At 43.2% G+C, this 27862-nt stretch overlaps 2 protein-coding genes across 4 annotated transcripts; one reads left to right on the plus strand and one right to left on the minus strand.

Moving 5' to 3' along the window:
* Positions 1-999: 999 nt before the first annotated feature.
* On the minus strand, positions 1000-13119 carry METTL6 (methyltransferase 6, tRNA N3-cytidine). 3 transcript variants are annotated; one of them, XM_059664027.1, is made up of 6 exons: positions 12989-13119; positions 11155-11506; positions 10186-10317; positions 8354-8524; positions 2534-2675; positions 1000-1342 (listed from the first exon to the last, which is right to left on the minus strand). In XM_059664027.1, exons 2-6 carry the CDS (start codon positions 11377-11379, stop codon positions 1161-1163), a joined length of 852 nt encoding a protein of 283 aa, XP_059520010.1. In that variant the 5' UTR covers positions 11380-11506; positions 12989-13119; the 3' UTR covers positions 1000-1160. The 3 variants fall into 3 exon arrangements, with proteins under 3 accessions (XP_059520010.1, XP_059520008.1, XP_059520011.1); XM_059664025.1 differs by having other exon boundaries at positions 12967-13106; XM_059664028.1 differs by lacking the exon at positions 12989-13119 and adding an exon at positions 11713-11894.
* Positions 13120-13129: 10 nt separating this feature from the next.
* On the plus strand, positions 13130-26343 carry EAF1 (ELL associated factor 1). Its single transcript, XM_059664024.1, has 6 exons — positions 13130-13496; positions 15361-15455; positions 17216-17352; positions 19873-20072; positions 21635-21868; positions 23079-26343. The coding sequence occupies exons 1-6, from the start codon at positions 13130-13132 to the stop codon at positions 23123-23125; spliced, it is 1080 nt and encodes a 359-aa protein (XP_059520007.1). The 3' UTR covers positions 23126-26343.
* The last annotated feature ends 1519 nt before the right edge of the window (positions 26344-27862 follow it).

Below are 27862 nucleotides of genomic sequence, written 5' to 3' on the forward strand. Positions count from 1 at the left end.
CCCTCCTCTTCAGATGCGGTTGGGGTTTAAGGCCCTGGATTGCTGCATGTATAGTCCAGTCAATATGCTCAAGACAAATGCTCTCATAAACAGCTTCCTCCAAAAAGTGAAACACAAGGGCTAACTAAAGGATCACTTTCAGTTAGCAGGCCAAAAGAACTTGGGTTCTTTTTCATACAGTAAAAGTCATTGTATGAGAATGTTTGGGAACAGGTCAGCAGACCAATTTCAGGATTTTCCCCTATTCTACCAAATACTAGCTATGTGATTTTGGCCATGTCAGTCATTTACTTCCTAACCACTATGTCCTCATTTCCCACAGGGAGGTGGGACAGATCATCCACCCTATTTCTGGAGAAACTGCGTTGGGCAGATGAGGGGAGGAGAAGGGCCAAGGTGGTGGCCTTCCCTTCTCTCCCTTGGCGTAGTGTGGCAAAGACTGGCCCAATTATAGAGGTCTTAAGACCTGGCCAGATAGCTCCAGTTGGTCAGAGTGTTGTCCTGATACCCCAAGGTTGTGAGTTTGGTTCCTGGTCAGGGCACATACAAGAATCAACCAATGAATGCATGATTAAGTGGAACATCAAATCGATGTCTCTCTCTCCCTCAAATCAATAAATTAAATTTTTAAAAATTAGGCCGGGAGCCACAGTGGGTTCTTGAGACACAGAAAGTAGCATTTGTGGAACACTGGTCTTGAAGAGACACATGAGTGAACTGAAGCGGAGAAAAACGAGCAAATATGAGACACTAGAAAAAGAGAAGAACAAACCTTCAGGCTAAAAATACACATGGATGTGTTATTTTGCTCTGTTTGGCCTAATTTGTTCTATGGGGTTGTCGGACACGCTGCGCGTGTCAGACTCACGTGAGTAACATAAGAATAATAAAGATCTCTAAGTGCAAGAGGGCCCTTAAGCTTTCCTACAGGGACTTTTACAATCAGACAACATGGCTCAATTACACCATAAGACTTCCTTTACTTTTTAGGCCTTGCAATTTTATTTGCTTTTGTGTGTTTTTTACACGCTACTTTTTAATATAAAAGTTATGTATACTCATTGAAGAAGTTAAGATATAAAAATATAGAAAATAAAAAGAATGACATTAAACAGTCCTCTTCAAGGGGAGGCATAAAAGTCAACCTTGTGAAAGAAACGTCAGGACCTGTGCCCTGGGCCCAGGGTCACAGGAGTTGGGCTCTTTGGAGACTTGCGGAATTTGCTCTGAAGGAAAACTCTTGGCACACGCAGACCTTCCTTTTTGTTCACCGTCTCACGAAACACATACTCGTTCACCACTTCTTCATAACCCGAGTCCGTAAAGAGCTGAGCCAGGAATTCTGTAAGACAGCAGACCAACAATGCTCGGTGCTGGTGTCACTGCCTGTGCTTTGCGGTGGGGTAAGGACTCCCTAAAGGCTGTAGGGCTGAGACAGGTTTTTAAAAATGTAATGAAAACGTCAACATGAAAATGTAAGGTTTTGTTTTGGGAAGTAACACATTCCTACTTTTCTTCATCTTACACCCAAATAGAACCCCAACCCCCCAATAAAAATGTAATCAGGGAAAAAAGTTTAAGGACAACCTGGACTATGCCCACCTTGCCCTATTATGAGTCCCCAAATGCAAAAGTCTGTGTAAAAAGCAGCAAAATTCCAAACTGGCTGTATTAATACAAAGTGCGCATGTGTTCAATTTGTTTAGATCAAGCACCTCTTCGATCCTAATATGAAAGAGGAAAATCTGTGACCAGTGTGGGGGAAAGAAATTACCTGGTGGTGATAAACCCCACAGAAAAGAAAATTTAACCCAAATAACATGTCACTACATGTTAAATGAAACAAATAACATTACAACAAATTTTTAATTTTCAACTGACATTTTCTATGATTCTGCAGTTTGAATGGTAATCATTCATTTTTTGTTTGGAATCCAAAAGAATATTTTATTTCAAGAAATACAAATGTTTGTAAAAAACAGAGCTTAAGAAGGTAATTTATCTTATGGTCCATTATTAAATAGGTTTAAAACTCATGTTCAAAATGCCCCAAAGACTAAAATAACATTAAGTGTTTGGATGTTTTTAATTTAAACATGACTTTTTAAGGAGCCCTCTATAGCAAAATTGTGCATTTAAATACAGATCTAATCACTTTTATAGAAAAATGTTTTTTTGTGACCTGGGAGAGCAATCACAAGGCAATATACTGTCCTATTTCCTTTATTTTTGACTGAACACCGTGAAGAAGACCCTGAGTTGGCCCCCCCTTTCCAGCACAGTTCTGGTAAGGGTATCCACGTGGCACACCAGCCTGTCCGTTAACCCAGGTCAACTAGACACCATCCCCGGAGGAGGCTTGTGAGCTCACCGCAGCCACGGGCTGTGTCTATGTCATCCTAGGTTCTAGGTAAGGGGCACGTGTCAGAGAGCTTGGCATGTGTGCTAAGTACAGCCATCCCCATCCCAACCAGTAACACAGTGATAATGCAATCAAGTAAACACAAATGAAGACAGAGTCCAGTAATCTTACCGTCAGTAAAAAAATACGATCTGGTTCCATCTTGTCTAACATAAAAGTTTTCTCCAAGTTTGCTTCCAGCTTTAAACCTAAGCATGGCGTGATCATATAGTCCGTAGTCACGAAACAGGACACTTTTGCCTGGTTTCAATACCTACAAAGCAAAAGCAGGCTGCATATAATTCTGGGGAACCCAGTCAAATAAAGCTTTATAGAGATGGGTTCAAGCTAAAATAAAACCTGATTAATTTAGAGACTAAATTAACTTACACTTATGATAATTAGGAAAGGGGTGAGACTGAAATCCCCATAATGTGGAGGGAAAAGGGCCTGCTAATGTAAGGTGCAGCCAGGCCTGGCAGTATGCCCACTGAGGGACACTTCCTGAGCACTTACAAAAGCATTCTGGAAGGTCCAGTGTCACACAATTAAAATGTTAAAGATATTAAACGAAATAGTCGTATCCTCATGAAGGCATGTTCTTCCAACGTTTTATTAGCCATTTCCTAGCACAGTGGTCGGCAAACTGCAGCTCGCGAGCCACATGTGGCTCTTTGGCCCCTTGAGTGTGGCTCTTCCACAAAATATCACGTGCGGGCGCGCACATACAGTGCGATTGAAACTTCGTGACCCATGCGCAGGAGTCGGTATTTGTGGAAGAGCCACACTCAAGGGGCCAAAGAGCCGCGTGTGGCTCGCGATCCGCAGTTTGCCGACCACTGTCCTAGCACATGACCCTGTAGTCAAACTATCTCTTTTAAAAAAGTATGTCATTTTGGCTTTTACTGATTCTGGCTGGCTTTCCTCATTCTGAGTCTCAGCTCTGGTTTCACTGTGCTACAACTATGGACGGCTTCCCCACCTGACATATGCCCAGCCCTGTACAGCTTACCCGACATTGTCTCATTGGATCTTCACCCAATTCTGAGAGGAAGGAAGCAGTGTGATTATCATCCTCACGTGAGATGAGGAAACTGACATCAGAAGAGGTAAGTGATTTACGATCACACATCAGCTACTAAGTGGGGGAGTCAGGACTCACACTTGGGTCAAAAGGCATGTTAGTACTTAGATGTGTGTGTGTGTGTGTGTGTGTGTGTGTGTGTGTGTAGGGGTGTGTGTGGGGGGGTCATTCCAATGCCATTGACACTACTGACAAGAAAAGAGGGGCTACGAGGGGAGGAGTGTTCTTCCCACGCTGTGCTGCACTTCTCAATGTGCGGGGTGGATCAGGCAAGTGCAGGAGTGTAGGGAAGGGGTTCAATGTCTGGCCCGAGTGGGAACCCTCACTAAAGCCTTTCAGAGACAGGCATCACATGGTGGATGTCTCAAAAATTGGAAGGTAAGATCAGCAGGGAGTGGGTATAACTGCTCCTATCTTACAAAGCAAGTAACCATATGCTTTCAGGATGAAGAGAAAGTGGTACACACTGTAACACTTTTATGTGAAAATTCTTTCAAACTGCGTTAGTATTACCAAATTAGAGTGGACTTCAAAGGGGGCATTGATTTTATTAACTCCTACTCTGACCCATGAAATCAACAAAGTAATTAACACATGACATATACTACCTATTATAATAGATATTTGACATAGTTTGATGTTTTTCTTCTTTCTGAATAGAATATAAATAAAGTATTGTCCATAATACATTCAAGTGTGCTAGCAGATTCTCTCATTTAGTAATTTCTTATCAATACTAGCATGCATTTTAACTATTGTCAGTAAAGAGGCTCTTGGATAAAAACATTCTTACCTTGGTCAAAAATGCTAAGTTTTAAAATGTGAATAATTGAGAGGGAAAATTTCTGAAAAAAATTAGCTCATATGAGAAAGACTTATTCTCCATTTCAGAAGAAAGGAATGCTATATGGGACCGTGGAAAAAGCACTCACTCAGGAATTTGAAAATCTTGATTCATATCCTAATTCTTCCATTAACTACTTGAATGACCTTGAGCAAGTAATTTCATGCCTCTGTATATGTTTTCTCATCTGTAAAATAATAATTATGATACTCATGCCTCCTTTAGCCACGGCACTGTATAGTTAAACCCGGCATTTCCCAATGTTAGGTTCTTTTACTCCCCCAATAACTCCGAGAAGTGGGTAGGTTAGGTCTATTATACCCACTTTACAGTAACTTAGGCTCAGAGTAAAATGATTTGCCTGAGTTTTCCAGACAAGTTGGTGGCACAGGTAGAACAAAATCCAAATCTTCCAATGACAAATGTGGTCTACTTTTACTTCACCATTATATTCCAAAAATAAGGTAATTCAACTTAAAGGTTTTCTTTTAGTTTAAAATTATGTGGTTTTTAAAATTTCTCCAGTGTTAACATCTTGGAGTAATTATATCTACTTTACAATAGCTTTTGTAATTTTTTTAATATATATTTTTAAAATTTTATTTTAATATATTCTTAATTAGATGACTATATTATCAGAAAGTAGTAAGTTTTGTTTCTTTCTCATCCTCAAATCTTGTCTTGTCTTTTTGTGGTGACTAGGACCTCTGCATAATGATGCGAAGTATTGGTATTGGGCACCCTCAGCCCCATGAAGTTCCTGATATTCCATATTCTGCCCTAACTGCTACCTAACACCTGAAGCCTTCATCAGTGAAATCACCAGTATCTGCAACCTCCTCTGAATGTTCTCTTCATTCTTGTGCTCACAGAAACCTCAGTCCCGATGACACTTTTCCCTGCAACCTCTCAAGTCATGGCTGTGTTTTCTCCCACTACTCTGTACCACTGGGCTGGGAGACCAGCTGGTTTCCTCCCTTCCTCCTCATTGCTATTTTCTGTGCATTCTCCTTCCTCCTCCCTGAAACCCCCAGCTCTGAATCTCTTGTCATCAGATTGTATCACCCATATCCCTTACTGATACCAATGTCTATTAGTTCCATGGCCATATCCCTTCATTTCATGACAAATATATCTTTGGTTTTACTCTCTTATTCTCAATACTATTCCATTCTTAATTCTGATCAATTCAACACACATGTGCATTATCCTTCCAAATATGCTAGCTTCTTAATGATTTGAGCTTCTCTTTCAAAGATCGTGTCCTCCACCCTGCTTAACCCCCTCACTCCCAAGATAATGTCCTAACGTTTTGTCAGCACTAAAGTGTATAACCTCCCCATATTCTCAAAGTCATCCAGGTCAATCGCTGACCATCCCCACCATCTTAGTTCTCTCTCTAGTTCCCCATCTTTAATAATCCTTCACCTTCATCCGGACCTTCAAATCAGGTGGTCCTACTATCTCTTCCCTAATGTCCTCTCCTCCCTATTTACCGAGCTTAAGTTCCATGCCCATTTATTGGTATGTGCTGGGTTCTCATCTGCTCAGATACCAGGAACGGGAAAAGGAAAGGTTGAGGAGGAAAAAAAAAACAAAACACCTTACAAAACCTCAGAGGGCTAAAACCAAGGTGGCAATATCTGAATATTTTTTTAAAATATTGTTTTAAGTGCAAATAATTATTCCCTAACATGTTTCAAGTGTCTTAAAATTTCTACCTCACTACTCTCTTAAAACAACTAAAATCAGGGTAAAATTTTAATGTATAACTAGCTCTAAATACACAAATGCTGTCATACCTAGCATCCACCTTTCAACTTGCTGAATGCTCTCCTCTCCCTTTGTAGAGCAGATCGACTGAAGCCCAGGACTCGCTGAATAGGTGAAGCTTACAGGCTTTAGAACATGCACACTTGTACTTTAGTGTCCCCAGGTGAGCTGGCTGCAGAATTACCACTGGTCACTTGTGTTTGTTCCCAAACTTGTTTGTGCTGATTGTACTTAGATTTATAATTATACTAGAGGCCTGGCGCACAATATTCATGCACAGGTAGGGTCCCTAGGCCTGGCCTGCAATCAGGGCCCATCTTCCCTGGCTGCCAGCAGCTGGCCTTGCCCCTCACCCTCTGTGTGTAGGGCAACTGGTGGGGCAATTGGGGCCCTGGCGCCGCCTGCGTTCGCTCACGCCACCCACCTCTGGCTCCCTGTTCCCCATCGGGCGATTCGGGCCTGTAGGCTGGGGGCAGCTCCTGCATTGAGCATCTGCCCCCTGGTGGCCAGTACGCATCATAGCTGTCTGGTCAATTTGCATATTATGCTTTTATATATATAGATATGAGTATATAAACAATCTATATATATATAAAAGCCTAAGCAGCCTTCTAACTGTCAGACCGCTAGCTATGATGTGCATGACCATCAGGGGGCAGATGCTCTGACCAGTAGCTATGACATGCACTGACCACCAGGGGGCGGACGCTCAATGCAGGAGCTGCCGAACTGCGGTGACTTAGCAGCTGCAGTTCTCCAGTGACGCACCTGAAACCAGAGAGGAGGGAGCCCGATTCCAAGGTGCATCACCCGAGAACTGCCCTCTTGCAATCCGGGACCCCTTGGGGGATGTCAGAGAGCCAGTTTCAGCCCAATCCCCACAGGCCAGGTTGAGGGACCTCACCGGTGCATGAATCCATGCACTGGGGCTCTACTGTAATATAAACGTAAATAGAAAACATTTTTATTTTCTATGAAAAGTACATTAAATACTTTGGCAAGATTTGATAAAGAAGTACTGAACAAATTGCTATTTGATTAGGTGTGTGAGAGTCAACTGTGAAAGTCTGGGTAAGAATGTAAGAGACTCTGTTTCAGATTCCTTTCCAATTGCCTTTAAGTTCTTGATCCATTTTTAAAGAAACCAAACTCTATTTTATGTGTGGCTCATATAAGAAAGACGATAAGTGGTCCCAAACTCAAAGGAAAGGCCTTGGCTCTACATCTAAAGAGTGACAAATGAATATTAATATATTTTAAGTTACAATAACATGTTTAACCCTTTTCGGTCCACGACCAGGCGCTAGGAGCAGGTCCAACGTCGAGGCTGAGACACTGCAAACTGGTTCAACATTCAATCCCGTCAATTAATTTGGACCAGGCTGTTTGAATTCCAAAAATAAAATTGGACCGCAAAGGGTTAAAGTAAGAATTTACCATTTTTAGAATTTCTTGATTTTGTTGATTTTTTAAATTAATCAACATCATTACCAATTGACTGTATAGAGAAGAGAGCCTTGTCTACAAAGTACCCTCACACACAATCTCACCTGCACCTCGTGATAACTCTGTGAGTGAGACACCCTGTTTTACAGACAAGGAAACTGAGGCCTAGGGAAGGAGCTGAGACGGCTTACCTTCCGTCGTGTGACTTACACGTGAAGCTTTACTTCCTGAGTACTGAGGCCTCCTGGTGGTCATAGGACTTTGGGTTCTCCCCATATGAATAGCAATGAAGGCAGTAACAACAACAATGGCCGACTTTTAAAGAAGACTTAATATGTTCTAGGCATCATGCTAAGCACTTTATGCATATTTCATATATTCTCACCCAATCCCAATATCTAGGAAGTATTATCTCAACATTTCTACAGATAATAAAATTGAGGCTCAGAGAAATAAAGGAACTTACCTAAATAGGGAAGCCATATTTTGACTCTAGACACTGTGACTCCTGACGGTGTGCTCCTGATCAATGAACCACACTTCCTCTCACTTTACAGCAGGACTCCCTAGATCCCAGGTAAAAATCATCCTTGCTCCAAGGCTGGCCAAGCTCTGAAGAGCAGTGATGGCCACCACACAAATCGAAGTTTAGGGTGGATTTTTTTACGCAGAATCCCTTTCCACACACAGCCTACCTAATGGGAATGGGGGCTCTTCAATCTCGACGGTACATGAGCCTCAGAGAGAAGGGAAGCAAGAAGACTGGGACGTCCAACTCCTCCAGTGCAGACTCCAAGTCACTGACCTTGTAAATGTTTTGTAAAACAAGGTGCATCTTGTCAGGGTGGACAGCAGAGAGCACAAATATCAACAGGACCACATCCACAGACTGGGGGGGCACATGCTCCGTAAGGTCATCTTTAGTTAGATCGCACTGGAATACCTTGCATCTTTCTGTATCATATGAAGGATTTTGCTAAAGAGAGGAAAATACAAAAGAATTTTAATGCCATATCCATGTTGATATAGAAAAATACAGCCTCAAAAGGAGATCCTGTTTCCACTTGTATACTACTGCACAGAGATCACTGATCACTTTGGTATAGGTAAAATGAGTAATGAACCATTTGCACATTAAAGAATGGAATATGCAATATGAGGGGCAAGATTTCCTTTTAACAAATTATTTTTAATTGAGGACAGAATACAGCCTATCACATATTCCAAATACCTCCAGAGGGATAATAATCCAAAACTGGTCTCTGCTTCCTTAATCCTCCTTTGAATGAATCATCAACTACAAAACTAAACTTACAAGAAGTTTTTCCAGCTCCCACAGTTCTCCTGGGTATATTAAACCTTGATGCAGCAAGCTAAATAAACCTAAATTCTTTTATTATGAGTGTGTTCTTGGTGCACTTTGGTTGGTGGGTTTAACGCTTTTATAAGCACATTATAAAGAAAAATATAAAACTTTGCTTTAATGTAAATAAGGGCCTGAATAAATAGAAAGACATAGAAAGTTACTGAATGGGAAGATTCAATATTGAAAAGATGCCAACTCTACCTATCATTCCACTTACAAATCCAGTGCAATCTCTACTGAATCCTAGTAAGTTTCTAGAAACTTGACAAGGTAAATTTGATTAATCTGGAAGTGAAAATCTTTAGGAATAGCCAAGTCAACTTTTTAAAATGAAGAATAATGAGGGAGAGTGTAGTACTAACATAATGTGGTTTGAGAATGGGAACAAATAGAGACTGGGAAAGAGGAATAAGTTAAACAATGATACAAAGAAACATTTTGGAACGTGGGACCTCATTACAGAAAATGGCTCATTTTCCAAAAGCTCAATATCAGTGTGGAAAAGGGTCAACGGGAAGGGCAGGAATATTTTAGGCGAAGGAGACTTAAGGTACATAACGAAATGTAAGATGTAGTCCTTGATGAAATATAGCTATGAAAAACACCTGGGACTATCTGGGGAAATCTGAATCTGGATTGGGTATTAATGACATTAGGGGATTAGAGTTATTTTTGTTATATATGTGTTTTGTGGTCATATAGAGAAAATCCTTATTGAAGATGTATGCAAACATGTTTAACAGTGAAATATCTGTAATTTAAAACAGTTCACACACAAAAAAGTCTATAAAACAAATTCAACAAAATGCTGGCAATCATTAAATTTGGTATAAGCAGTCTGACTCATGTGCTCAGTGGTTGAGCGTCGACCTATGAACCAAGAGGTCCCCAGTTTGATTCTTGGTCAGGGCACAGGGCCAGGTTGTGGGCTTCATCCCCAGTAGGAGGCAGCTGATTGATGTTCCTCTCTCATCAATGTTTCTCTCTATTCCTCTCCCTTTCTCTTTCTCTAAAATCAATAAAAAGATATTTTTTAAAATTTTGGTATAAGTATATGGGTGTCTTTATGGTATTTCTTTCTACTTTTCTGAATAAAGCTATCTTTCTATAAGTATTATATATGTATGTAAATGGAAAACTACATTTTTTATTATCATAGCTGTTCAAAGTACAGGGAGAGAACAGAAATTGGGCAAATGGGTATATAAAGGGCAGGTTAAACAAATCTAAAAAACCAGAAACATAAGAGAATACATGGATGGTGCACCAACCTGGACATATTCAACTGCTCTTGGAGAAAAATCACAGGCATAAGCAAAGATATTCAGATCTTCTAAAAGTGGGAATAAACAGTTCCCAACCCCACAGCCAGCTTCAAGTACAGTCAATTTTTGATCTTCAAACTGAGGAAAGAGAACCCAAAGTTAGAGTACATAATGAAGAAATAAACCAAACTAAAAGGTCCAGAACATGTAAGACAAGGTCTCTGCCCTCAGAGACAATAAATAACTGATAACCCAAAGCTAATACTGACATCTCAATTTGTCGTCCAACATTGGGTAGTTCGGTGTGGAGAAAACACAGCATTAACAGCTCAATCCAGACTTTTCCCCTCACGTCTGTTTTCTATCGTTGGACAAATCAGTTAAACAACTTTGTCCCTAATGTCATCAGTAAGTGGGGTTAACACTAATGCCTGCTTTACACTGCTATTACAAGGCTTAAATCACAGATGTGAAGTTCTAGAAAAGGGCATGGTCAAGTGATCATCATCATTATGAATCTGTCACTGAAGTTCTTCAGTATGAATTTAACATTTACAACTTTCAGGTTAGCTTTAAAGAAACAAAAATGCCCACTAAAGCTCTCTCCTGTGTATTATACAACCCAGGAGCTGCTGAAACTACTTGAGATCAGTCTACCTCTTTCTAAGGTATAAAGTATTCTGACAGGCTTCATAAATTATGTACCTCACTTCCATAAAGATGCAACAAAGCACTCTTTTTCTACAGCTCCGTCCTGGCTGGTGTGGCTTGGTTGGAACATCGTCCCATCCACGGAAAGATGGCTGGTTCAATTCCCAGTCAGGGCACATACCCAGGTAGTGGGTTAGATTCCCAGTTAGGGCACATTCAGGGGGCAACGGATGGCCATTTCTCTCTCTCCCTTCCTCTCTCTAAAATCAATTTTTAAAAAATTTTAAATAAAGAAACAACAGCTCAAATAAGGTGTAGCATTACCTCCCTACATGATCTGAGCTCCTCAAACTCTCTGGTGGTCCAGTGTCTGTCTTTGAAGAAATTAGTACTATTTCTTTTGTAAAAAAGATCCCAGTTCTTCTGAGCCTCTTTTTCCAGTTTTTGTTGTTTAAAATCAGACACCAAAGTTTGGTCCCTTTTCAGTTTCTCCTCTTCTTCGGAGCTGAGGATCCTTGCTGGCAGCCCCTTCCTTTGCAAAGATGCCATCTCATCAGCTGGTGGTAACACAGTTAATCCTGCTGAAGACTCTCCATCCCTGAATAACGTGAGGAATCCAAGCCGACTCTGCAGACATAGGCAGGGTGTTCTCAGGTTCAAGGCTCAGGGGACATTCCTATTTTGCAGGAAAAAGAATGAGATTCTGGTTAGGGGTTCCAGGATGGTTCTTCAAGAGGCGGAGTCAGCGGTTCTAGCACAGATCTTTCACCAAACTGTCCAGTTCACCACACATTTACCAGTGCTGACTCTACATGAAACCCTGCCTGCCATAGAGAGGTCACATAGAAGCTAAGACCAAGTCCCCACCATCAGAGGGCTTACATTTATGCCAGAGGCCGGTCCATATTGTTGCTTGACACAGTCGCTGCAGGGAAGAAACATCTGCACAGCATATGTTTCAAGGGACCTGGCGTATACGGCATACTGTTCTTAATATGTTTGCTCTCCTTCTTGGCGCTATGTGTTTTAACCAAGGTCACCTCTCCAAGAAAGGTTGTTTCCCCAGGTGGGGATTTTTCCCTGGAGTTAGGGATTAACAGGACTAAGGAAGGGGGAAAAATCAGTAAAACCCCTTAACTAAGTGCCAGGTGGGTAGTTAATCACCTTAACTACGAACAATCACGCTTAAGGTACATAATCTTTACTTAGAATAATCTCCTTCAGTTACTTCCTTGTAGCTTAACAGAACAGTAGAGTAGTGACCTTGGAGTGGAGATAACGAGCCCTAACCTTTGGAATAGAATGGATAGGGTTAAACTCAACAGAACTAGATGGAGATGGGATTTTTGGCAAAGATCAGATAAGAAACTATGGACGTGAAACAAGGAACTGCAGAAGGTCAAGGGAGGACCCAAAACATACCATGATGTGATTATAGAGGCATGCTTATAGGATCAAATGGTAGAAATACAGATGTAACAGGAGAATAAAGAGAAAACCTGGCTATGCTGATCAACTGAAGGCTGTCTCCGAGTCATTCCTTCTTCCCGACTCCGTCCACACCTTTGGGAACCCGTGGACCTGATGGGGCTGGACCCCAACACATTTAGGGGCACAGGGCTCGCACGCGCAGAACGCTAACTCAAACCAGAATAACTCCTCTATTAAAATAAATCGGTTTCGTTCAGAAAAAGGACACTCCCAAGAACTGACTGAGAAACACTGGAGAGAAAATACTCATTAATTTTTGGGGTGACTTAAGGAGTGACTTAACAACGACCGCACCAGCTCCCCGATTGGATGCGGGTGGTCAACTGCCGGACAGACGTGGGATCATCGTTTCCCAGGGATCGGAGACAAGGTTTTTTCGGGGAAGACAGAGCTACGCCCGGGGGGCCTGAGTCTGTCGTCGCACTCACAAGATCTCTCACAACCAGGGACTGAGGCCCTCGCACCGCCAACACAGCACGAAGGGGAGGGAGAGAACGAGTGAGTCGTGGCATAGGATTCCGAGAACCCATCTGTCTCATGAGACTAGAGATCAACTAGGCGGACCCGGCCGCTAGGGCCTGCGGAGAGCCGGTCACACTGGCTGTCAGAGCCGCGTGGATCTAGCCCGCGGCGCTCTGGGCTCACCGTCATCAGTTTCTAGCTTCACCTGGAGGGGCAGGGCCGGGCGCACTCAGCCCCCAGCCAGGCCCAGGCCTCGGAAACAGAGTTTGGGAGCCGCCGCGAAAAAACCCTGAGCCTGGACAAACCGGCGTCGAGGACCTCGGAATCCCGGCGGAATTCTATTGCCATGGCACCGCCTCCGCCACTTCCGCCACGAACCCGGAAGTACCTCCCCGACGCCGGATGTCCCGTGGCCTTGCTTCCGCAGAGGCTTCCCCCAAGCCGACGCGGAGGAGACTTGCTTCCGGCCCCGGGTGGGCGCCGGTTGGAATCCCGGTGTGCTGCGGAGCGGTGTCCCGGGAGCACCGCTCTCCAGGACGCCGGCGCCGGAAGCTCGTACGGTGGCCGCGCCAGCAGAGCGCCGGTCCGGGCGCGAGGCCCGTGCGGGGCCATGAACGGGACCGCGAACCCGCTGCTGGACCGCGAGGAACACTGCCTGCGGCTCGGGGAGAGCTTCGAAAAGCGACCGCGAGCCTCCTTCCACACCATTCGCTGTAAGTCGGCGCTCCCACGGCTCCTTTCGGCCGCTCCGGCCGCCTCTCGCCAACCTTGGCCTCCAATGTCCGGGGAATCCCCTGCCTACGTCAGCTCCCTCCTCTCTTACCCCGGAACCCCCGGGACCTCGATTTTCTCCCTTCTCCCTCCCGTCCCTCACCAGCTGACCCTTCCCAAACCAAACCCTTCGTCACCCCCAACCATTCTTGTCTCGTGGCCCCAAACGCTTCTTCCGAAGCGCATTGACCTCTTTCTCTTTTCGTTGCTCCAGCCAGCCCTTCCTTTGTGCCAGACCCTTCCCCTCTTCACTGCCGAAAGGCTGTGGCCCCACATCAGACTCCAGTTCTTCCTTTCTGATTACCCACCCGAGTTCTCCGCGGTTAAAGGACTCTTCTGTTTGCCCATGAGCCTCCCACTCGCTCCTGTTTCATTCTGTTTTCCCCGGCTCTCCCCTCGTCCGTCTTTGCCCTGAGACACTGCGCTTCATTCCCTCTTGCAGCCAAATAGTGCGCATCCTCTGCGCCCTGTCAGTGTCTTCCTCCCCCGGCTCTCCGCACCTCCCTTGACATTGATGTCTTTTGAGGTCACTTTCCTGACTTTAACTCAGGATCAAGTCCCTTGTAGGTGTAGAATAAAGTTAGAATGTGTGCGCCTGGAATAAGTTAAAACTTGACCTATGCTGGGGAGCACAAGACAGCAGGCCTAGAAAATGTCCAAATAGTCATTATGCTGGACCATCCTTTTCTGCCAGATTACAGACTCTGTTGAGGGAGGGCACGCCCACTCCTTCCCATGTCCTGGGTAAAGATTTGGCTTTTAAGTAATTGGCTGACTGAGCCTCCCTCTGTGATTCACAAGCCCCTGGTTTCCTGTCTCGGTGATGCTAATGCTGGTTAAGACTTGTTTTTGTCTAAGGAGCTAATAGATGTGACTCAACACATAGGAAAAGGGTGTGTCCGTTAATGAAGGTCTGTCTTTGTGTGGTCACTTGCAGGCCATTACTATGCTAACTACTGACAGCAGAGCAGCCCTCTCAGAGGGAGGATATTGGGGATGTGATGAGACCAGCATCTCTTGAGCAGTGTGCTAAGTTGCTTTAGTAGAGTGAAGGGCAATGTGAAATTTAAATGGGACACTTCTCATATGCACCTGGCCTGCAGTTTGAGGCGGGCGTGTGTTAACATGGAGTGAGATGGCTTCATGCTGTACCGCAGCTGCAATTCAGAAGTACGGGCAGGATTAACCTTTAGAGATCAAGTTCAGCCGTCTACTCCGAACGTCTGCAGGAGTGTCTATGTTAAAGCTATGGAACTTGAGTGTGGCAAATCATAATTTTGACGGTTCCTAAGCAAAATGAAATCAGCTTAGATGATGCAGCTTATAAAACCCTATTTCACATAGGGTTTTACAATCACAGCATCTTATTAATGTGTTGTTGCTTTTGATCCTCACAACAACCTAACAAAGCGCTTTGTAATGATGATAAGCGTTCATTTTCATCTGTCCCTGGGGAGAAGGGGATATCGCTGCTTGATAAAATAGTACATAAATTCTAGCCTTTTTTTTTCCCTCTTCAAAATAATCCAGTTGGGGTGGGAGGAAAAGTGTGTAGAGGAATAGATGAAACAAGATTGTCCTGAGTTGGTAATTACTGAGGCTGAATAATGATGGTACACAGAGTTTTACTGCACTATTCTCTTTGCTTTTGTACATTAGAAGTTTTTCTCAAAGAAAATTTTTTTTTAATATTCTAAATTATTTGTATTTCCCATTTATCTGAATAATTCTTAAATGAGAATGCCTAGAAAACCCTTAGTATAAGTAACCTGATGGATAAGTGCTTTTTTCTCCCTTTCCCTTTAGATGATTTTAAGCCAGCATCTATAGACACCTCCTGTGAAGGAGAGCTTCAGGTTGGCAAAGGAGATGAAGTCACAATTACACTGCCACATATCCCTGTAAGTTTATGCCGTTGTTGTTGTTTTAAATGAATTTTCCTATTTTATGTTATTACCATTTGAATTCCCTACTGTTTAAAATGTCAGCATAAGGAAAAAAGAAATTTGGGATATGGGTTTGAGTAGAATGCATCCATCCCAGGTGCTTGATTAAAAATGATTTTTTGTCATTTTACCCAGGCTCCCATTTACTGCAGAGTAGACACAGACCCTACCTGGATATCTAGCCCCTCTTTTAGTCATGCGTAACTTTGTCCCAAGCAACTCCACAGAGAAAAGCCGTAGGTTCCATGTTAATGTACAGCAACCACAGTTTAGGAGTGTGGAGCTGCTAAGGCAGGAGTCAAGGTGGGCAGGAGCAGGACTTACATCTTTCATGTAATATATCTGGGGTGAAGTGTAGGCTGATAATTTCAGGCAAGAACCAGAGGTTCAGAGCATTCAGCTGATTGAGTGATGAGGAACTCAGTTAAAGGCTGAGTTGAGAACCCTTGCTGAAAGAGAGGCTTTTATGAAGCCTTGCCCAAAGCAGCATTCTGTTCACAAAGTCTGAAGGGTTAGACAAAATACTCATTGTGAACATGTGTCATTGCATGTCGCAGCCCTGCCCTGGAACAAATTAGTTCTTGCTCACCAGTGGCAGAAGGAAAAGACTCTGGACAAGGAGACCTGGGAAAGTTTGTGTTTTTGAAAAACTACCTGCGCCAGTTCAAACTGCTGTTTCATTTCTTGTGGCCTTTGGCAGGTTATATCATCTCCCTTTTGAGCATACTTTTCCAAGTGTGAAATGAAGGGGTTAGATAAATGGTTCCTAAGGTCCCTTCCTACTGTATGAGTGAGGAGCCAAATAGTTTTTGATTCTGTACAAAGGATTAAGTTCTGAATTTGGCAAACATTAATTGAGCACATACTGTGTGCTGGTCCATTGCTAGACACTGAGAATACAGTCTTGAATAAAACAAGCACATTTTTTGGCCTGTGGAGTTTATGGCATGGAATTTAAATATAAGAAAACATGTTTATTTTAGAAAATCAGGGAAGGTTTGTCTAAGAAATACCTTTGAGTAGATCTGAAGGTTGAGTAATTGAAAAAGAGGGAGAGGCAGGTGTTACAGGCAGAAGCCTTGTAAAAGTCATAGAATAAAAAAGACTGAGGATCTCAGGGAATGCCAGCTGCCTTCTGCTCTGGAGTCAGCATAGCCCATGGGTGAGTGGTGCTGGTGAGTCTGAAGGGCTAGATGGTTTAAAGATTTAATTACTTGACCTTAGAGCAATGGGGTAGTCATCAAAGGGCCTAGGCAGGTGAGTGGCCTGATGTACTTACTCTGAGTTAACCAGAATAATGGGCTGCCCTTTGAGATGCTCAGTTGGTTACTTGGCATGACAGGGAAGCCATGAACTCTCCAATGATGAGGCAATATTAGAGATCTCTCAGTAGCTCTTCTCAGCGTAATACAAGTAATGGTTATTTTTTCCTCTCATTTCACACTTTACTATTATTTGTAACATTTCCCGAATCCCTAGAACAATGTACATACAATAATTTTAAAAATTTATATTACCTTTCTTGATTACTTGGAACCAGTTGTACAGTCACAGGTTCTTGCTATATTATTTCCTTTTATTTTTACCTGGGAAACCAGGAGTTCTTTTTGAGTCTCTGATAAAAGATTTGATGAGGTAGAGTCACCTGTAAATTTATTTTTTATATTCATAACTGGTGTGTTTAGTTTTGATCATATGCATTTTGTGCCATATAGGGATCCACACCACCAATGACTGTGTTCAAGGGGAACAAACGGCCTTATCAGAAAGACTGTGTGCTTATTATTAATCATGACACTGGTGAATATGTGCTGGAAAAACTCAGTAGCAGCATTCAGGTCAAGAAAACAAGGTATGTGAATAACCAGATACAGAGTGATGTGAGTTTGCATTTTTATTATCTATTTAGTTATTTATAAGGTTGTGAGTATCTGGGTATTCAGTATCCTAACAATAATCTCAAGAACTCCACCTTTGTCTTCTCAGACAAATCCATAAAATATCTTTTCCTCAAATGTAGTAGAAAGAAATAATGCTTTTAAAACCTGAAAAGTGAAAGCCATTGGGTAAAGAGGTGTTCTTTATAAGTACATTGATTTTATTAATCTCATGATTTTTGAAACAGTACCATTTAAGAGATAAAACTTAAATTTATATACTTATAATAATGAAAGGATAATTGAATAGTAGATATTCTTTATTAGTGTGAAAACATTCATTTTCTTAATGTTAAGGGGTTATTACATGCCAGGAACTGTGCTAGTTGCTTTATGGCAGTATCTTTTCTCATCTGTCAGTAATTCTTAGAAAGGTGTTGTTATTATCCTTAAAAACCACGTACACACAGACGAAGGGACCAAGGATAAGTGCAAGTGACTCACCTGAGGCTGGTGCCACTGCTGCAGAGCTGCTCAGTGTATTGTACTCATTGTCTCCATGAACCAGGTGTCGCTGTGACTCCTCCAATATGGTTGTGAGCATTTCTCTTACTACTCAGTGTCATCTGGGGACTAGCAGCATTTGTCACTTGGATACTTGCTGAAAGTGCAGAATTTCAGGACCTGATAAGTAAGGATCAACGTTTCAATGAAATCCCTAGATGGTTGTGTGCACACTAAAGTTTGAAAAGTACTAGGCTTGTCCATTTACAAAAGAAATTGTTAATGGACAGAATTTTCTCAGTTTGGGGTGGAATACAGCTAGAGCTGGTATGTGACAAAATGAGTAAGCAGTACATAGATACTGGAAAAATTTGCAAATATTTCAAGAGCTAGTTTAATTTAGTAACTTATACACTTATGATTATTACTTTATAGTGTTACAAGTCAAACAGTTGTGTTTTCTATTAAAACTAGGGGCCCAGTGCACGAATTTGTGCACCTTGAAAGGAACTGTGGGCCTCAAGGCTCCGGTGGGCGCAGGGGCAGGTCTCGGCCCATCCTCCATGCCCCCACCCGGCCCCTCCCACTGCTGCCCCCAGTCCCCTGTCTGCTGGCAGTCCTGCTCCTGCTGCCACCACTTCCAAGCACTGATGGCGCATCCCCCGCTCACACCCACTAATGGCACGGAGCGATTGGGGCTGGTGCCAGCAGTGGGTGCAAGCGGGGCTGGTGCCGTCAGCAGGTGCGAGCGGCAGCTGCCGCCCTGATCGCCCCTCAGGAGCACGGGGAGGTGGAGAAGCCCTCAAGGGTGAATGGGGCCGGCAGCTGCCACTCACACCCGCTCACTGCACAGAGCAATCGGGACCAGTGCCAAGTGGTGGCTCTGGCGCTGGCAGCAGATGCAAGTGGGGCTGGCACAGGCAGCAGGTGCAAGTGCCGGGCGGGACCCTGGCGCACGGGAGCAAAGAATTTTCAGTAACCACCAGAGGCTCACCCCAATGATAGCAACTGCTGCCCCACCTTGGTCTGGCACCCCTGCTCACCTGCTCCACCATCCCGCCACCGCTGACACTCGCCATGTTCCGCACTCTGCCACCTGCTGCCAACGCCTGCCATGTTTCGCGCGTGCCCCCTGGTGGTCAACACACAGCATAGCGACCAGTTCAGTTCTGCTGTTCGGTCTATTTGCATATTAGGGTTTTATATATAGAGATGGGTTCTTGCCCTAGCCAGTTTGGCTCAGTGGATAGAGCATCAGCCTGCAGACTGAAGGGTCCTGGGTTTGATTCCAGTCAAGGGCACATGCCCAGGCTGTGGACTTGATCCCCAGGAGGGGGCATGCAGGATGCAGCCAATCAATGATTCTCATCATTTACGTTTCTATTTCTCTCCCCTTCTTCCTCTCTGAAATCAATAAAAAATATATTTTAAAAAATGGGTTCTCACATTGTAGTTTCATTTCTGTTATATCTGCTTCTTGCTATAAAACGTGAACTCCTGAGGGCAGTGGGTCTATTGTATTCATCTCTGTATCTCTGGTGCATGACGCAGTACTAGAATACAATAGATCAGTGATGGCGAACCTATGACACGCGTTCAGAGTGACACGCGTTCAGAGGTGACACGCGAACTCATTTTTTTGGTTGATTTTTCTTTGTTAAATGGCATTTAAATATATGAAATAAATATCAGAAATATAAGTCTTTGTTTTACTATGGTTGCAAATATCAAAAAATTTCTATATGTGACACAGCACCAGAGTTAAGTTAGGGTTTTTCAAAATGCTGACACGCCGAGCTCAAAAGGTTCACCATCACTGCAATAGATGGTTGTTGAATGATTAGTTCATGTGATAAAATTATAAACAGCAACATTCTGCAGCAATCTAAAAAGCATGGAATTCTGTAGAGACTTCTAGTGGTCAGCCACCTGGACCAATTTGAGAACCACTGGCTTTGTCCCTCTGGTTTAATGTCTGTATCTCATTTCAGGGCTGAGGGGAGCAGTAAAATCCAAGCCCGAATGGAACAGCAGCCCACTCGTCCCCCACAGCCAGCACAGCCAGCACAGCCACCTCCGCCCCCACCACCTGTGCCATTCAGAGCTCCAACAAAGCCTCCAGTTGGACCCAAAACTTCGCCCTTGAAAGATAACCCTTCACCTGAACCTCAGCTGGATGACATCAAAAGAGGTAGAGGGCAGTTTTTGGAGGCACGATAGCAACTTGTAGTGTGGTGATGTTTCTGTGGAGAGCACAAGGCTGAACATTGACATGATGGTGTGGGCATTCTCTGCCGTTGACAGTTTCTGCAGAGTCCACCATTCCAGAGTGATGAGGGTGGGGGCTTTCTCACTTACCTCGTTTGACAGGGGCCGTCCAGGCAGAGTGACTTGAGTTGTGGCTATCTTCGCAGCATTCTGCTGAGAGGGCCAGGATTTAAACAAGCGAAGGGCCTATGGCACACCTTCAAGGCTTTGGAAGAAGAAAATTCCAAGGTGCTAAGGGTGAAAGCCAGGTGTGCCAGTGTTAGTATAGCATCTAGCTTAGAGGGACATTAAAGTTACCGTGACCAGTACTTTCTACTAACATCAAGTTTACACATATGAAAGCACCATGAGGACTAGTGGAAATGGACAGTGGCCTAAAAAGATTAGAGTTCTGGTGAGGCTCTCTCCATTACATACCTGAGGAAGAAGCTTGCTTACCTTGCTTTCTCTTCTGTGCAATGGATCTCATTAGTTGTTCATACTCTTGGGAAGTTATGAGGGTAAGTGGCGTATTTTATGAAACAAAATTAAATAGATAACAGTAGTAAACAGGGAAAGAGAGAGTTGTCCTTGGGAGGCTTGCCTTTTCTACCTTAGAGAGGAGCTCTCTTAGCAAAACAAAGTCAGTCTTTGCATGGTGCACAAGTGGTTAAGCCACTTGATTTTTTTCCCCCCTCATGAATATTGGAATGTCATTTATGGGAGTTTTCACTTTAGTTGAACAGGAATTGTTCCCAGTTATTCTTAAAGGAACCATAGCCGTTTAAGGCCACATGGTATGTTTGGGCAGGAAAATCTATTCTATATCCTTAATGTATTCAGTGACATTGACATGTTGGGTAAAACATGTTTTTCCTTCCCTGCTTTATATCTGTAAAAAATGCAGTACCTGACAGGCAGGACTGCCAGTCAAATACAGAAAGAGGCAGAGGAGGATGTCCCACCATGTGTCTTCAGTCACTGTGGTTCCTCTGCAAGCTTCCATTTATTCGTGGGACGTAAAAACTGGAAAGCACCCCACATGCTGTCTGTCTGGCCCTGCATTTTTCCCGAGGGTCTTGGAAAATTCATTGGCTTCCACTGGGTCTCCCTGCTGGTTAGATCCAAAACAAGCACTCAGACCTTCCAGTTACTAATGAAACATTTTTCAATCCCTTAGCATAAGGGGTGTGCAGGAGGCTCTTATTTGGTGTTTAATTATATAATTCACAATTTTTTTCTTAGTAGATAAAGACAAAATAGAACAGTCATCATCCTGAAGCAGTTTGCTTTTTGGTTATTTGGGGTGAATTGAATGTTTTCATTGTCTCTCTGAAGACAGGTTAGGTATTTTTGTTTAGGTCATTTTGTACATTTTTAAGGAATTGAGAAGCAGGAGTTCATTTAAGTTATTCCTCATTGCTGTTGGTTTTGCAGATTTACTATTTATAAAAGTGCTGCCTTGAGAATGGTTGTTGTGTTGACACTTGTGCCGTTTTATTCCAGAGCTGAGGGCTGAAGTGGACATTATTGAGCAGATGAGCAGCAGCAGTGGGAGCAGCTCCTCAGACTCTGAGAGCTCCTCGGGAAGTGATGACGACAGCTCCAGCAGCGGAGGCGAGGACAACGGCCCTACCTCTCCTCCCCAGCCTGCACACCAGCAGCCCTACAACAGCAGGCCGGCCCTTGTCAATGGAACCGGCCGGCCACAGGGGAGCAACCAGCTCATGAACACCCTCAGTAAGTGTGCTTTCCCTTTTCTGGCCGGGAAGGTGGCCTGTCAGGCCACAGATGCAGCTTCTATTTATCTTAGGTCAGAATTTATAAGCCTGGAGATATTTAAAGTATAAGAAAGGATCCTGACAAAGATAATTCTGAACGGAAAGGAATAAATTACCAAATAATAGAAAAGAAGCACTAAATAAAAAAATATTTAGTAAGAAGGTAACTGCTTTAAAATTTTGCAAATCTGCCCTAGCTGGTTTGGCTCAGTGGGTAGAGTGTCGGCCTGAGGACTGAAGGGTCCTGGGTTCGATTCCGGTCAAGGGCACATGCCCGGGTTGCGGGCTCGATCCCCAGTACGGGGTGTGCAGGAGGCAGCCGATCAATGATTCTCTCATTGATGTTTCTATCTCTCCCTCTCTGAAATCAATAAAAATATATTTTAAAAAAATTTGCTAATCTCTTTAATGCGTGGCTTAGTAGAAAGATGGCTGCATCCACTCTGTTGCCATTAGTTGTGTAGGTTGAAGTATATGAAAAAAATCTGACATTAGGTGTGTAGTTAGAAAAAGAAGGACCCCAGGGTCCTCAGAACAAACTTGGAGGAGAGGTGGCTTGGAGATTGGCAATCCAGAAACACAAGTTCACTTTTGTTGTAATCCAATCGGTATCAACTGGGCAGCTGTTATTCTTATTCTCAGATGGAAATGTTGAGTGCTTGTATAAATCTAAATTCTGCACACCAAACACAAATGTGAGGCTTTACAACACTCATTAGTTAAGGTTTCAGGTTTAAAGTAACATGAATATCCTGGACAGAGGTGTACCAGAGGGGAATTGGATTAGCATGTTGTAGGTATAAAAAGTGTTTCGCTTCCTTAGTGGGAAACCTAATTTGGTATTGGCTTTTATAAAGCAACTTAATGTGAAAAATTCTAGACAGTGAGTCAGTTATTTAGAAATACAATATTTCCTTACTATTTATTAACACATTTAAAAACTGTCTAGCCTACTCCTCCCCTGTTCTATCTGAGTAAGCGGAATTGTTTTGCAGATACCACAAATAACATTTCTTTCAAAATGTTGACTGCACCTGTTTTGTCACTGAGCTAAATCAAATTGGCTTGGTTTTGCTAGAGCGTGATAGCAAAGGCAATCAACCAAAGAAATGTGGGAAAGTCATTTTTAAATTATGTACTTTTGGTTTGATTCTGTTTTCTTTTTATAGGAAATGACTTGCAGTTGAGTGAATCTGGGAGTGACAGTGATGACTAGAGCTGGATCTTTCTAAATCAACTTTTTGGTGCACAAATATACTGCAAGACCGGGCTACTTTTGCATGGAATCCATTGACAAGAGAAAATGCTGTGGATCAGTGACTGTAGTAGGAATTAGAGGCCCTACAGCTCTCAGATATTCAAGTCTTTAACTTAATGGTGATGGATGACTTTCTTGTGTAATTATTTGAACAATCTCATGTTTCAAGGTTTAAGTAGATCTATAGAAGAACTAACAATTATATTTCTATTTGGTTAACATTGGCAATGAAAAACAGGCAAATGTGCCCTGGTCTAGGTTACTCAAAGGCCATTATCTTCACCAGGCCAGTGATTCTGTTTTAAACCCTGGCAGCCACCAGTTCGGCCAAGTGGTCTGCACCAGTGAAATGAGAAACAGTCTTTGAGGGATAGGAGAGAGGGGGAAACCTCAGACTGCCACATAGAAGTATGTTAAAACCACTTGAAATGTGGAAACAAAGTGGTAAGGAAGTTTTGTTTGACAGCCTGGCAAGCCTGTGAAGAAACGGACTTCAAGGTGGTCCTCAAGTGTCAGCTGGGCGGGACCCTGGAGCCCTAGCAGTTCAACCCCCTCATTTACAAATAAGGAAAGGGAAGCACTCAGCTGGTTTAGCTCCTGCCCCCAGTCCAGGCTTTTCCCACTGTTCCCTCCCTTGAGTCTCATTTGTTAGAAGCAGAGGTTCTCATACGTGGGACTTACAGATGTACATAGGAATTTGTAGTGGATTCCAAAAGACAAGTGTTGTGTACTTCTAGCTCAAATTCAGATCCAGACAGTCCCTAAATGCAGGAGGCTGGGTTAGCAGATTAAACCAGCAGCCAGTGTACTGACACATGACCCAGCTAATTTGGGGCTTTTACTTCTGAGTAGATCCATATTAAGTGTTCCTCATTCAGTGGATTGTAGTGGGGGAGGCAGGAGTAGAAGAGAGGTGTAGTGAGGAAACCTTTCTAAACAAATGAACCAGCAGCAGGTTTTCAGAAACCAGAATCTAAATAGGAGTTCTGCAATATGAAATGAGCACATTCTTTTGATAAGGTGTCTCTGTTCGTGCTTTTGTACCACTGTTTGTGCCTGATTGCCAGACTGATTTGTAGTTTTTATATACAGGTAGAAGAAAGTCACAAGGTTGCCTTCTGCAGTGTGCAGTTTCCAAGTGAATCTGTTGTTGAGGAAACTGGTCACTAGTAAATGTTTCATATTGAGTGAATGTGCGATAAATTGTCCCATAATTAGTTTGCAGTGTCCCATTTCTGTAATTTGAATGAATATGTCCGGAGAAATTTCCATCTACTTTGGTTTAGCAGGTATCAATAACATTAAATATGATTTTCCTTCCTGGGATCCCTCCACTCAGATGGCCTCTCCCTCCCCAGCTAGTGGAGGGATGCAATCTTGACCTAGAAGGGAATTAGCTGATCCAAGGTGGTGGCCTTGGTTAGAGTTGAGCCTTATGGTGTCCCCTGTTTTAACTGCATAGTGATCCCAGTGAGCTGGAGATGTGGACCAGCAGTCACTGTCCAACAGCACGCTCATACCATTCTACCAAGTGTAGGAAATAGGTCCACACTTGTACCCTGTGGTGGGTTCTCAGCCCATCAGGAGGTGTCAGTGGGTTTAATGGCACGTAGGAACTTATTTATAATGAATTGGTAATTGTTTTATATTTCCTTAGTAATGACAGCTCAGGGAGGGTGAAGGTCATGATTGGGAGACATGAATTGTTACTGGATGTAGGAATGTTTCACTGCTCTTGACTTGCTCAAGCTGGGGCAGGTTTCAGGAACTTGAACTAAAAATATCTATTTAAGCCTCCCCCCGCCCCTCAAGTCTTCACATACATAGACAGAACTATGGTTTGGGCATGTCAGGTAAAGAAGCTTGTTCTATAGGAAATGCTTGCATGTGGCACTGGGTTGGCGAGTCAAGCTCTCTGAGCTTCAGGCTCTCCTGTCACCCATCGTCCCGACACGCATGGTCATCTCTAGCCTGGCTCCAGTTTGGTTCTCTGCACAAAGCCCTCGGTGATTTCCTCTCCCGCCCGCCAGCTTTACCCACCACAGTAAAGAATCTTTTGTTTTTGGAAATCAAAAAATTGGCCTTAGAGACTACTCACGAGTACCCTCATGCCAGGCAAACTGGTCTTGTTCTTCCTGCCTCTGTGCCTTCTCAGTCTCTCCTCCTCCTCTTCCCCAAACCTGACTCCTGAGGTGCCATTTTCATGGACCTTTCCTCTGTTCTTTTCAACCAGCTGGAGTTCTGAGTCCATATTGACTTCCTTGCTCGAGCTCTGGTTAGTGTGAACTCCTTAAAGGCAGGGACCGTTATTCTCATCTCCATCCTCTGGGACATCCATAGGCATAGACAGTCAGATGTTTATAGCTGGTGGGGAGGAGGCAGAGAGAACCAACAAGTACAGTAGAAAGGGTAGACATAGAGAAAACATTCCAGGCATTTGGAGAAAGCTGAAAAGTATCCATGCTGATTTTCATGATTTTGAAGTTCCTAACTGAATTGTTAAAATTACCTTCTCTTTGTTCTATGTCTACCGTACTGTGGGTCATTAGGTAAGGTGTAAAGACTTAAGTCCGAATTATCTGAGGAGCCACAGTAAAGACATGATTTGGAAAAACTTAATACAGAGAAACTAGGTATTTGTAACGATGCCACTCATTAACCATTTTATTTCTGTAGCAGGATCATTCTATGTGTGGTATTATATGTATGTGCTTCGGTAGTGGGAAAACTTGAAATTCCAAAATCCTTCCCTTTTCAAGTGGCTGGTTAAGTAGGATATGCGTGGGTGTGTGTATGTGTGATGTATTTATTACATTATTTTGAAAGAGTAATAATATGGTATGTGGATATATATTAAGTACAGCCAAATTGGACATTTCCATTTGGCAAGGAAGGTAGGATTTCTGAAACTCAGGCCTTAACCAGTAGGTTGGAAGACAAGACCAATTGAAGCTTTATGAAATGTGTGTTTTTGTTGCTCCTGTTATTTCTGTCTTGGGTTTGTTGTCTCATTCTTTAATGTTTTTAAAATTTTGTGCTTAAAAGTTTATTTTGCTTAATTATGAAGTAGACGTGCATGTTTACATTTATGTAAAATATTTGCTGTGTAAAGTTTTGTTGTTGTTTATTCTCTTAAAAGATTACTATATTTAAGTAAAAATGAAGGTCAGCAATACGCTTCTTGTCCTTGTGGGTTTTATTTTCTTAATAGAAATTATGCAAAATGTACGGTTAAGAATCCTTTGTGCTTAACCCTGATTATCTAAATTGATTCCTCAGTTTGGTGTTAGGCTTTTTAGGACGTACACCTTAGTTTTAAAAGATAAGTTCAGAACTAAAGGATGACTTTAGTAAGCCACATGGCACTTGAGGCCATTTCAGTTGGTCTGGAAAGGCAGGCTTAGTTTTGGGTCTGAGAACCATGTAAGGGTGCAACTGCAACTGAATTCCTAGGTGTATCCTAGTATTAGCTCACCAGACTCCTTCCCTGGAACTGGCACTCAATGGCTGGAAGGGACCCTGCCTCCTGCTTCCATTCCACATTTGTTACCAACAGTGCCCACGTCTGTCTTGCGGTCTTGGCTTTGCTGATAGACTGCAAACTCCTTGGTGGGCCATGGCCACATTCCTTTTTAATTCTGTGGTGTCTTGCACCTAATGGGTGCTCAATAAATTTAGATTAAATATAATTAGACGTCAAGAGTTCTAGGCCAGGAATCCTTTGCTGCTTATTCTGCAAATGGCTCCCATTTCCTCAGGTGGAAATAGTTCGACTTGAGCCAGGTCTCAGTGGGGAAGTGGGGGTGTACGCTCATCACCTAAGAGTTTAATGCTCTTTTAACTGTTGTCACTATAATGACAAACCCCAAACTCCATGGCTTAAAATAATGTGCATTTATTTTGCTCACGAGTCTCGGTTGGCGATTTAAACTGGGTGGCTGGACAGTTTTGGTCTTGCTTGGGCGCCTTCTCGTGCCTGGCAGTTGACAGGTTCAGCTGATCTAAGATGGCCTTGGCGCAACTCGGGCAGGTTGGCTCCATGTGTCTTGTCCTCTAGCATCTTAGCCTGGGCATATTGTCATGGCAAAGGCAGAGCTGCTAGAGAGGAAACAACTGCCACTGTCACAGTTATTGACATGTCATTGGCCAAGGCAAGTGACAGGGCCAAGTTGAGAATCAAGGGGTGGGGAGCACACTCCAGTTGGAGGAGTTGCAGAGTACACTGGAGAGATGTGGCTACAGGGGGGTGTGAACATTGGGGAAATTATTGCAGTCAGTCTACTACCTCCACATACCCCATGTCTCCACCATGTTTGAGAACCCTGGGCCATATCATCACTAAGGAGGCCCCTCCTAGCTCTGGCTTTTCTCACCAGATAAAAGTCCCAAATGGGAGATAAAACATTTCTTTCTATTCATGGCTCCTGCAGAGGGCGCCAAACCGAAGTCAGGCTTCTCTAGGCTTGGCATTTCCTTGCATGTAGTTCTCTCCCCTTTCTAACCTAGAGCAGTACTGTGGTCATCTATGGCCTAGTAACAAACTATCCTAAAACTTAGTGGCTTAAAACAATCATTTTATCTCATGCAATCTGTTGGTTAGTAATAAGGACAGAACTTGGCTGGGCAATTCTGCTCTGTGGCTTCAATTGAGGTCACTCAGTGGTATTCAGTTGGTAGATGGGCAGGACTGGAGAG

Source organism: Myotis daubentonii, chromosome 14 (assembly GCF_963259705.1).
Source record: "Myotis daubentonii chromosome 14, mMyoDau2.1, whole genome shotgun sequence".
In the NCBI taxonomy this organism is placed as follows: Eukaryota; Metazoa; Chordata; class Mammalia; order Chiroptera; family Vespertilionidae; genus Myotis; species Myotis daubentonii.